Source organism: Psammomys obesus, unplaced genomic scaffold (assembly GCF_907164565.1).
Source record: "Psammomys obesus unplaced genomic scaffold, mPsaObe1.curated_primary_1811, whole genome shotgun sequence".
Classification (NCBI taxonomy): Eukaryota; Metazoa; Chordata; class Mammalia; order Rodentia; family Muridae; genus Psammomys; species Psammomys obesus.
The window spans coordinates 7,668,500-7,680,664 of NW_026596152.1; the positions used below are offsets into that span (position 1 = coordinate 7,668,500).

A 12,165-nucleotide genomic window follows, 5' to 3' on the forward strand; every position below is an offset into this window, starting at 1 on the left:
AGGAATCTGCTTCTGGGACCTGCTCCATAGGCACAGGGACCCCTCTGTTTATACACGTGGGCATGGAAACATATCTTTTTCCCAAACAAATTAAGAAAATTGTTTATGGGGCTGGAGAGATGGCTCAGAGGTTAAGAGCACTGGCTGCTCTTCCAAAGGTCTTGAGTTCAATTCCCAGCAACCACATGGTGGCTCACAACCATCTATAATAAGATCTGGTGCCGCCTTCTGGTGTGTAGGCAGAATGCTGCATAAATAAATAAATAAATAAATAAATAAATAAATAAATAAATAATAAATCTTTAAAAAGAAAATTGTTTATTCATTATCTTGATTTTGTCACATAGATTTTTACTTGTGGGCATATTGCTTTATTTAAAAGTAGTTTTATCACAATCTGTTCTATTAAAATATCCATAATTTATTTACTTGAGGTTAATTTTTTTAAGGGTCTCTCTGTGTAGCCCTGGCTGTCCCAGAGCTCACTCTGTAGACCAGGCTGGCCACAAACCTAAGGTAGAGAGATCCGCCTGCGCCTGCTTTCTGGATGCGGGGACGAGAGGCGTGCGCCACTACACCTACGCCTAACTTCAGTACAAAAGAACTTTTTTGCATTGGTTCAATATTTCACTATCAGAATATATATGTGCATACGTATTCAGATAGGGTCTTTCTTTGTGAGTTCTGGTTGTCCTGGAGCTCACTATGTAGACCAGGCTGGCCTTTTTCCTCAGTGGCTGCTCGGCCGGGGTCTCCCTGCGTCAAGGAGGTAAGTCTGCCCAGAGCCTGGCCCAGGACTTCTGCTTTCCCCTTTTGTTCTGAAGATCTGAAAACTCTTCTGACGCTTCAGAGGAAGTTCAGGGAGTTGATTCTCATGTACCTAGAGAAGAGGACGTAGAGGTGGCGGAACCAGACGAGCTGACTGTGGTGGCAGGACATGGCTTTCTGGAAGAATCAAAGAGGGCCAGTGATGGACTTGCTCTGGAGCTGATATTTGCAGCGCTTCCCTTCTTGCAGGGTAGGCATCTCAACCCCCAGCCCCCAGCCCCAGCCCTAATGATTCTGAGTTACCTGCCCCGCTAAGCTCTTTCTGTGTTTGAGCACGTGTGTGCACCCTTATGTGCAGTACCCATGGAGGCCAGGGGAGGGCGACGGAGCCCCTGGAACTGGAGTCATAGATGGTTGTAGGCGGCTCAGTGAGGGTGCAGGAAACCGAACCCAAGAGCAGCAAATGCCTCCTGACCACTGAGCCGCCGCTCCAGCACCTTAGTTTCATTTTACTGATGCTGTTATGTATTTCTGAGTTTCCTAAAATGAGCATGTACCATTTATTTACTTAAAATTTGTATAATCAGGGAAAAAAACGCTCAAGTCATTAACAGTGTACACCTGTCAGGTGTAGCTGGAATGATCTGGCGCCTGGGGCAGGGCTGGTCCCTGTGGAGGAGAGTGTGTTGTGGGTAGCAGGGCTTAGAGCAGCCAAGGGAGCTGAGGCTGGTTCACAGTGCAGTGTCTAGGAAGTACAGTCCTTACCTTGGCCTGGGCCACTTCTTGGCTGGTGAGCATGAAGAGGACATCCTGGGGTGACAGGAGCGACCAGGGCAGATCTAGGAGGTAGACGTACTTCCGAAGTACATTCACAGACTGGAGCGTGAGTACAGAACACCCTGGGCAAGGAAGGACGGCAGGTTGATTGCTGCTCTCAGCCAGGGGTTTCCCCAGGCACCTCCCCCATCTCCCGGTACAGGCAGGCAGGGGGCTTGCTCTTCAGCTGCCAGGTGCCTTGTGGCACCAGACTTGCTCTTTGACCAGGATTCTCCCACATGGGAACAGTGCCAGGCAGCAGAAACTCTACTGTGAGTGTCCTTGAAAGAGCACAGGTTTGCTAGACAGGGAGGAGGGACGATGGAGACAGAGATTTCTGAGCTGGGAGGCTGGAGACTCAGTCCAGCTCTGCTCTGCCATCAGGCACTGGGTGTGGTGGTTCTCATCTGTAATCCTAGCACTTGGAAGGCAGGTGGACTGCCTCCAAGCAGCCTGGGTTACATAGCAAGTTTCAGGCCAGCCTGGGCTTCAGAGTAAGACCTCATCTCTGAAAAACTTGTGGCATGGGAAGTCCCTTTGCTGCTCTGGAGTGTGCCTTCCTGGTTGATAGAGCGGTGTTGACAGTGTAGGGACTGCCCATCTCATATGGCAGACAGAAGAGCCAAGTGGAAACCAGCAGTGGTCCTAAGGCCTCACAGCCTTGAAGACAGCACACATCACCTACGTTTCCCTCTCTGATCTCATGTCACCCTTGTGATGCAGGCCAGCCTAGAACTTGCAGTAGGACACCAGGAAGCCAATGGCCAGTGGGGTCCTGTGCTTCATGGGAGTTAGAACGTGTTACTGGTTCAAGCACATCAATCTCTCAGGAACCAGGAGACACTCAGAACCTCAGTGATGAGGTAGGTGATTCGAGGGGAGTTTGGGCGGTCTAACAAAGTACTACCAGTGGAAAAGAGCTACCTGCCTGTGCAGAAACTAAATGAGGCGCAGCAATGGATACAGGCTGAAGCCGCCACGCACACCTGGCTGAGTCAGGGAGAGTGGCCCACCCTGCACAGCCTAGGGCTGCTCTGTGCACAGGCGTCCTTCAGTCCCCAGTGGTGCTGTTCGAGGACCACCACAAAGACTTCAATTATGCATGCTCAGGTCTCTCACATAAAACCACCCAGTGTCTACACGGAACCTGCCCACAACCTCTTATATACATTAAATCATCTCTAGGTTACTTATAATTTCTAATATGAGCAGATGCCATGGACATAGTTGCTATGTTACATTGTCTGGGGACTAAGAAGGAGAAAAGAACCTGCATGTTCAGTGCAGGTGCCACTTTTTTTCTCCTTGCATATTTAAATATATTTTTATTTGTGTGTGTGTGTGTGCACGTGTGCGTGTGTGCCTAAAAGGGCTATATGCACCACATTCGTGCACAGGGTGTCTGACTTCCCTGGAATTGGAATTATAGGTTGTAATATGCCTGATATGGGTGCTGGGAAGTGAACCCAGGTCCTTTGCAGGAGCAGAAAGTGCTCTAAACTGGGGAGCCCATTCCCCTGAATAATTTTGGTCCATGGTGTTAAGTCCATAGATACACAGAAATCCATAGATACTGAAGGCTGACAATATTTGCAAATTTCCTTGGTAAGTTTCTCAGAGAGGTAGTAACTGGTGTTTATTTGCAAACAAACAAACAAACAAACAAACACTCAAAACAGCAGCAAGCCTTCCTTACCTTTAGGAAGCCTCCCTTCTGAGTGCAGGGCCCTGGAGGATGTGCAGGACAAGCATTAGAGAGGGTCTGAGTCACCTGCTCCTCTGTGTAAACAGGAGGGACCCTCAGAGCCAGAGCCCTCAGCCCACGCCCCAGCCAAGCACACAGGCGCCCGCTGGTTTCTATGCATGAATCAACATCTGAATGTACAGGGTGCCTGACTCTGGAGGGAGCAAGAGTGGGCATTTTACTCCCATACAGCTCGATCCAGAAGTCGGTCTATGGCTTAGGAACAATCTGGCCCCAAGTTTTGCCCATTAGAGATGAGGATAATTACCCTCAAGTTATTTCTCTTAAAACTGGTTAGTGTCCTGGTTAGCTTTCTGTTGCTGTGATAAGGACAGTAACCAAAAACAACTCTGGGAGAAAAGGGTTTATTCCACCTTAGAAGTCCAGGTCACAGTCTATCCCTGTGGGAAGTCGAGGCAGGGACTCAAGAAGGAAGCTGGAGGTAGGGACTGAAGCCCAGGCCATGGAGGGGTGCTGCTCACTGGCCTGCTTTCTTCAACACCTCAGGACCACCTGGCCAGAGGCCACCACCCACAGCTGGCTGGACCCTCCCGCATCATCAAACAAGAAAATGCCCCACAGACTTGCCTACAGCCCAACTTGATGGTTTGGAGACAGCCATGGCTGTCCTGGACTTGATTTATAGACCAGGTTGGCCTCAAACTCACAGAGATCTGCCTGCCTCTGCCGAGTGCTGGGATTAATAGGCGTGTGCTACCTGGCCGGCTTGGCAGCCTTTTCTTAATTGACATTCCCTCTTCCCACATGACCCCAGCTTGTGTCAAGCTGACAAAATAAGACAAAATGAAACAAAACAAAACAAAAAAAAAAAAAAAGCAGGGATGAAACTAGCCAAGTGCCCCATCAAGGGCCCTACCTAGTCTGTTGAGGTTCTCTTGGTTTTTCTGTAGCAAACTTTATCTGACTCTTTTTCTGGTGAATATCTGGGTACGAATTTATAAGGCTCCATGTGGACCTTGAATAAAGTGGGCCCCCTGTTCCTATCTGTTACTAGCTTGCTTTCCAGCAACCCAGGCCTCAGAATAACCATTTGGTTAAAAGTTCATTTCTGGGATGTACACTTTTCTGTGTATCTTCACACACACAAATCATATCTTTGACTGTAACCTGTGGTGTGTCTTTCTAGACTATGAATGAACCTAAGGCAACTGACAACACATAGCTGTATCTGTGGACTCTGTTGGCCAGGAAGCAAATGATTTTTACAAGGGGGGAGTGAAGTGTGGCCTCCCATCATTCCATAGTCAAAGAATCAGGATGAACTGTCTGTGGAAAAAACAAATTGGAGAGTAATCATCTCTGGCATCTTCTGAAGTTGCACACAACTTAAAGACAAAGCTGGGGAGCCATCATGTCAGGTCCTCCCTCGTGGAGGCACCTCATGGAAGGGAGAACCAGGATGGTACCCACAAAGGCAAAACACCATACATGTTTTTTTAAAAAAGGGATATGGTGAGGTGGGTGAGAATAGGGCAGCGATGACTGTGAAGTAGCATAAAAGTGAGTTTCTGGGGCAGGACGTGTTTTAGTAGCTGACCCTTGAGCAAACAGAGAAACCCTTTCCCACATCCGTCACCCAGAGATGCGTACCTCACAGCTCTGTATAAAGCAACGTGATTGCTGTGACCAGTGACTCCTTCGGCATCAAAAGTCACCACCTGCAGGGACAGACCCAGGGAGAAAGGGCTCACTCAGAGCTGTTGAATGGCTTCTCCACCGCCTCCGCTTCAAAGCGGCCTTCACCATTCCTTTGGGGGAAGGGAACAGCAGAACCCTGAAACTTAAAATTTGGAGCATCTGAGTAGCTTGTGGGCAGACAGATCTGTGTGTGGCAGCTGTGAGTTTCATGCTTCATGCTTGCTCCTGAGTGGGATTCGCCCCGAAACAGAAACTTGTCTTCAGAATCTGTTCCCTTGGAGACCACGGGAGAATAGCAGGTGTTCCCCAGGAGCTGTCCACCTTGGTTTTTGAGCTAGAGCCTCTCCCTTGCCTAGAGCTTGCTGGTCAGGCAAGTCTGGCAGGCCGGGGAACCCCAGGGATCTTCCTGCCTCTGTCTCCCTAGTACTGGGACCATAAACACACAACATCATGCCTGCCTTCTGTCTGATTGTTTCTAACACGGGCTTTTCTGACCTCAATGTCTCCAGGCCTCAGGACGCCTCTGCTCTAGGCTGGGGTGCGGCTTACATGGGAGAGTGCTTGCCACGCATGCATGAAATCCAGGGCTTGTTCCTTAGCAATGTCTGAGTGTATGTGGTGGCGCACGCATGAAATCCCAGTTCCCGGGAGGAAGAGGAACAAGGATCAGAAGTTTACGGTCATCCTTTGAGCCACAGTGAGTTTGAGGCCAGCCTGGGACACATGAGAACCTGTCTCAATCAATAGTTGTTTCTTCTCTGCCGGCCACGTATCAGCACATTCGTTTTCTTGGCTGGCTGCTGCATAGGAATTGTTCAGGTAGATGCAACCTGCTTTGCTGCAGTTCCTTTCCTCATGCCATGCCACAAGTACAGCGCCCTGAAGACAAGCTCACAGAGATCTATCTTAGGCTGCTTCCGCTTCCGTTTGCACAGATGTCTTCGTCTATAAGTTTTGTCTAGGTTCTAACATTTCATTTCTGCATAGATGGATTAAAGAAAAATCAATGACAGCTTAATTTTTGGGTGGGGATGGGGTGAGTTAGGGTCTCTCGTATAGGTCAGGCTAGTCTAGAACCCACTATGTAGTCAACAATAACCTTCAACTCCTGTCCTGTTTGCTTCTACTTCCCAAGGGCTGGGATCATATGCATGTGCTCAGCTCTACAGTTTGAATAACAACAACAGAATATATAGTGTGGCCCCACAGAGATCGCTCGGTAGGTAAGCTGTTTGCTGCCCAGCCTGATGACCTCAGAAACCCACATACAGTTGAAAGAATTGACTCCTGCAAGTTGTCCTCTGACCTCCAAAGGCATATTGTCCTGTATGTGCACCCCCACGCAACACAGACACACAAATAACGTGAATAATAAAAGAAACATAAGAAAACAAGGACTCAGGAAAGGGACTAGGGATGGTTGGTTAGAGGGAAGAGAAGGGCCGTCCTGAAGGGCAGAAGGTGCCCTGGCGCAGATGAAGGGACTGGAACTGGAGTACTCTGGGAAAAGAGTCTCTTGCTCTATTTCTTTTGTGATTATAACTGTTTTGGAGATGTCTCATACACCTCAGCCTTGCCTGGAACTCAACATAGCTGAGGCTGGCCTTAAACTCTTGGTCTCCATGCCTCTACCTTCCAGGTGATGGAGTATACACCTGGACCGACTCACCACACTTAGTCTTTCTATTTACACTGGAATGGCCCTGGCTACCATGAGAGCTGGGTCTCTTTTTCAGGAGCATCATGGAGCATTAGTGTCAATTCAGGGAATCCCCTAGATAGTCTCATGATGACAAAGAGAAGGCCTTTATGGCCGGGATAAATGTTCCCTTTTGTTAAACTAAGAAGCAGTTTTTCTAGCTAGGCGGTGGTGGTGCATGCCTTTAATCCCAGAGAGGCTAATCCCAGAGAGGCTATTCCAGACAGGCAGGTGGGTTCAATATAATCATGGTGGTCCTTAAATGGGGCACAGGAAGCTCAGAGGAAAGGGTCCCATGACAAGAAGCAGAAACTGGCATGATTTCTTTGAAGGTGGAAGAAGAGAGAAACGGGATACGCAGCTCATGCCTGTCATCCTACACTCTGCTCAGGGTCCTCACCACCCCCAGCTGCTGCCCCTCAATGAGGAAAAAGCCTATTCACCGTGTTCAGGATGTAAGGGCCAGATCAAGAAAGGCCATGGCTCCCAGATTTTGAAATGATGAAATCCCCTACAAATGGAGTGAGTGGTATGGCCAACAGCTCTACTGCTCCATGGTGAGGACCAGGATTGGGGCTAGTCCCAAGAAAGCCACTACCGCGAGAAAGCAGGGTGCTGAGGCTAAATGATGGCTCAGTGGCTAAGAGTGCATACTGCTCTTCCAGATGACCCAGGGTCTATTCTTAGCACCCACACAGTGGCTCACGACCACCCATAACTCTAGTTCCAGGGGACCCAACTCCCTTTTCTGGCCTCCATAAACTCCTACACATTCATAGTGCACATATACATAGGCTCACACATACACATGACAAAAAAAGGAGTCTTGAAAAAAGGTCTAATGTGTCAATTCACTCAATGAACGTCTCATTGACAGAAAAGCCCTATCTGCTTCTCAGTCAGTATGCTCTGCCCTTTAACAAAACTCAGTCAATGAGGTGGGCTTTGAACAGTCAAAGTTTAGCTATTAGCCTATGAAGAATTACTATTTTGATTACTTTGAGCTTTGGAAAGAAAACCTTGGTAGCTTTAAAATGGACTTTAATGGCAGCATTCAGAGGCAGAAGCAGGAGGACTTTTGTGGTTCAGGTCAGCCTGGCCTACACAGAGTTCCTGATAGCCAGGGCTGCACAGAGAGCTGAGATGGCTTTGTTCACTTTTACAAGCAAACATTACTCCATTACTTCTCTATTGTAACGGTGACTGAGAAGTTTTCATAAAGTGAGTATGAATTTATCATCAGGGGCTGGAGAGACGGCTCAGTGGTTAAGAACATGAGCACTGGCTGCTCTTTCAGAGGTCCCTGGTTCAATTCCCGGCACCCACACGGCTGGTCACAACCGTCCAGTCTGTAACTCAAATTCCAGTGGATCCTATTCGCTCGCACAGACATATGTATATGGCAAACAGCAAATGTACATAAAAATGAATATATTTTAAAAAATAAAAAATTAAATTTATCTTCATTTTTTTTTTTTTAAAATATTTTCAAAGAAATGGAGGCTATCTGGGCGTGGTGGCCATCCCTTCAATCCCAGCATTTCAGAGGCACAGGCAGACCAATCCCTGTGAGTTTCAAAGCCAGCCTGGTCTACACAGTGTGACCGTATATCTCAGACAAACAAAAAAACGAAACAGAGATTTAAACATCATAGCTTCAGAGTTGAAAATGCCACTTATTAATACACCTGGGGCTTTATCATATTCAAAGCTCTGGGTGAAATCCCTAGACGCCCCTGCACCCCTTGTATGTCTCTGAAAGTCGCTGACCCTGGATCAAATGAGAATTGTAACATTTACAACTTGTCTTCAAGGTGAGGATGAAATGTGAACCCACTTGGTGTGAGGAGCTCTGTGGCAGTGACAGTCTTGTGCAGACTCCTGGGGTTTTCTGAATTTTCAGGAGGCAAGAGAAAGGTGGGGGAGCAGGGCAGGGTTAGAAAATGTTCTTCTCGGAACGAGGGTTGAGAACTTGCTCCCTCAGTCATCCAGAAGATCAGAGGGAACGGAAAAGCGCACCTGCTCTTCAGTGGGTTTAGCAGACAGCCTCTTAGGTGGGCTTGGAGCAGGGCTGGGAGTGGGAAGCGCCCACAAGTCAAGTAGCGGGAGCAGAAGTGACAGGATGGAGACCTCAGGCTTTCCATTCGGAGAGGCGTTCCCTTACCAGGTTGATGTCATTGACATTTATGTGTTGAAGGAGGGTGCTGGCCACAAGCTCTGTGTCCCACTGCACTCCTGGGTGATCTGGAAACTCCCTGCAAGAGAGAAGCACACTTGAACCCTTTTCCAGGTAGAAATAACCTTTCTTCTTCCTTCCCCTCCTCCTGTTTTTATTTTATTTTATTTTATTTTATTTTATTTTATTTTATTTTATTTTATTTTATTTTATTTTATTTTTGTTTTGTTTTGTTTTGTTTTGTTTTGTTGTTGAGACAGGGTTTCTCTGTGTAGTTCTGGCCATTCTGGAACTCACTCTGTAGACCAGTGTGGCCTGGAATCACAGGGACCTACCTGCCTCTGCTTCCCTAAGTACTGAGATTACTGGCAAGCGCCATTGTGCCCAGCTTCAGAGGACACTTTTAATGAGTCACTTTTCTCCTTCCATCTCTTTTTTTAAATAAATTTTTTAAAGATTTATTATTTATTTTATGTATATGAGTGTTCTATCTGCATGTACATCTGAATGTCAGAAAAGGGCATCAGATCCTAGTACAGATGGTTGTGAGCCACCATGTAGTTGCTGGGAATTGAACTCAGGACCTCTGGAAGAACAGACATTGCTCTTAACCACTGAGCCATCTCTCCAGCCCCCTCTCCTTCCATCTTTATATGAGCTCTGGGATTGAACTCAGACCATCAGACTTGGGTGGCAAGTGCCTTTTCCCACTGCAACATCCCACTGGCTTTGGGCTACAACTTTAAGGAGATTGGGTGATCAGAATTGGACCATTGAGATCCTGCTTCCTGTTAGGATTCAGTCAAGCTGCTGAGATTCCTGATGATCTGATGACATTCTGGTTTTTCTTTTCTTTTTTTCCCCAAGGTTGTCTTTTGCACCTAGAATGGCACTAGGCTAAAGGGAACTCCTTTAGCCTAGGGGCTAATGGTTCCCCTTATTCTGAAATGTATTCCTCATCATTTCTCTCCTGTGTCCTAGAGAGGGCCTGTTTGTCATCCTTGTGAGGAACGATGCTCCAACTCCAGGAGAGCATCAGTAGTAACCACTGATCTATGACTCTAAAGAAAGGCCCAGCGTATGGAAGCGCTTGCTCTAAAATTCTGGCCATACCTTCGTTCAGTCTGTGTGAGACAGAGCTCTACGGTGGCCAGCTTTCCAAGGAGCATGAAGACAATGAAATCAGAAAGAACACTTTTTGCTCCATTGCTCCTGGGACCCTCTCTTCAAGGGGAATGTCCAATTTGGGCCTCTTGTTAACTTAACACTTCTCTCTCTGCTCTTCTCTACTTCTGTCTAGGTGGCACATTCCATCTGGCACGAGGCTCACCTTCAGTGCTGCTTCCTCCGTTGAGTCTGCTACAAGGGGCTTGAGGCCATAATTAAGGTTCAGGGGGCCAGCCTCCTGCACTGCCTACACTTTTTAAAAAGTAAATTTCTTTACTTACTGGGGGGGTGCACATGTACACCACTGTGTGTGTCTCTGTGTGTGTTTGTATCAGATGACAGCCTGCAGGAACTAGATCTCTCCTTCCACCACGTGAGCTCTTGGGATTGAACTCGGGTCATTAGGGTTGGCAGCAAGTGTCTTTACTGCTGAGCCTTGATTTTTTATACTGACTGGACGTTCAGAAGTTTCCCTAAGCCATCAATGATTCACTAGAAATACATATACAGCACACACATATACAGGTAGCGCACACCTGTAATGCCAGCACTCACGAGGATCTCTGTGAGTTCGAGGCCAGCTTGGTCTACGAAGTGAGTCTGGGACAGCCAAGGCTACAAAGAGAAACCCTGTCTCGAAAAACAAAACAAAACAAAAAAAAGGGTGGGGGAGAAATACATATACTACTCATTGACAATAGTTCTATACGTTATTAAGCAAAGAAGGAGTATAGATTAAAGTCGTCAACAGAAAGAGATGCCTAATGCAGAGTCTAGGCATAGAGATGTTTTCAGATGCAGAGATCTTGCTCCCTGTGAAGGCAGAACATGTTGGTCCGGCTTCAATATGTGGCAACAACACACAGGGCGCACTGTCAGCCAGAATTCACCAACACCAAGCTTTGGTTGTAGCAATTGGCTTGGTTGCCTCTGGTTGATCTCAGCCTTCATGTGACTGATACCGTGTTGCCCAAAGTCTGCATGGGAAGCAGATACTATCAGCTATGACATGGATCGCTTCCCAGAGGCCAAGTGCAAAGTCAAGTTCTTTACTCTAGATTATTCTATGTATAAGAACCTTCACTGAAGCCAGGCTCGGTGGCGGTGGCACGTGCCTGAAATCCCAGCACTCAGGGAGAAAGAGGCAGGTGGATTGCTGTGAATTCAAGGCCAGACTGGTCTACAGAGTGAGTCCAGGATAGCCAAGGTTACACAGAGAAACTCTGTCCCCAAAAAACAAAGACAAAACAAAACAAAAGAACCTTCACTGTCCTCCTCTGTCAACTATGGTCTATATTATATCTTTCTCTTGACCTTAAGCAAAAATATGTAAGAATAAAGCTATTTCTTGTGTACTTGGTATAATTTGAGTTCAGGGACACTTTAAACAAACAGTAAGAACCGTGTCTCTCCATGTGCAAGGCACTTTCATTAAGGAGTATTTAATAAGCACCAGTTGGTTGAAATGTAACTTTTATCTGGCTATGCCAAAGGCAGTTGTACTAGCCTTTTGGCAAGAACTTAGAAAAATAGCACTTTTATAAAACAGATCTTGCTGGGCAGGGTGGTGAATGCCTTTAATCCCAGCACTCATGAAGCCGCATCAGTAGGATCCCTGAGTTTGAGACCAGAATGGTCTACAGAGAGAGTTGCAGGACAGCCAGGGCTATACAGAAAAATCCTGTCTCAGAAAACCAAAACCAAAAATGACAACAGCAGCAACAACAACAACAAACGAACAAAGTGGATATGGTTGGTGGCACATGCCTGGAACCCTAGCACCTGGGAGGTAGAGTCAGGAAGATTTCCTACAACTTTAAGGCTAGCCTGGTCAACAGTGAGTTCCAGGCCAGACAGGACTACATAGCAAAACTTCTTCTTAGAAAACAAAAACAAAGGCTGGCATCATGGCTCAGATCTATAATTATAGCACTTGAGAGGCTGAAATAGGAGGATTGGTAAGACTCTCTCAAGAACAGCCACCACCACTGCCAAAAAAAAACTGATTTGAGTTAAAACAAACAAACAAAACCACATGGATTGGGAACAGACTGCAAGGCATCCTAGCTGCCTTCCTCCAACTCAATGTAAGAAAATACAAAAGCAGAAAAGTTCAAGCATATAAACACACACACA

General features: G+C 46.9%; 1 protein-coding gene across 2 annotated transcripts in view; it reads right to left on the reverse strand.

Moving 5' to 3' along the window:
* Positions 1 to 301: 301 nt before the first annotated feature.
* The window catches only part of Pigl (phosphatidylinositol glycan anchor biosynthesis class L), a 60,289-nt gene continuing 48,425 nt past the window's right edge, over positions 302 to 12,165 (reverse strand). The window contains exons 3-7 of one of the 2 annotated variants that reach the window (XM_055594006.1): positions 8,851 to 8,941; positions 4,940 to 5,007; positions 3,281 to 3,312; positions 1,534 to 1,667; positions 302 to 880 (exon numbers count right to left, since the gene is read on the reverse strand). In XM_055594006.1, coding sequence (XP_055449981.1) covers positions 731 to 880; positions 1,534 to 1,667; positions 3,281 to 3,312; positions 4,940 to 5,007; positions 8,851 to 8,941 — 475 coding nt within the window. In that variant the 3' untranslated portion in view covers positions 302 to 730. Of the gene's footprint in view, positions 946 to 1,533; positions 1,668 to 3,280; positions 3,313 to 4,939; positions 5,008 to 8,850; positions 8,942 to 12,165 lie in introns of both variants that reach the window. The other variant, XM_055594007.1, reaches the window with a different exon arrangement.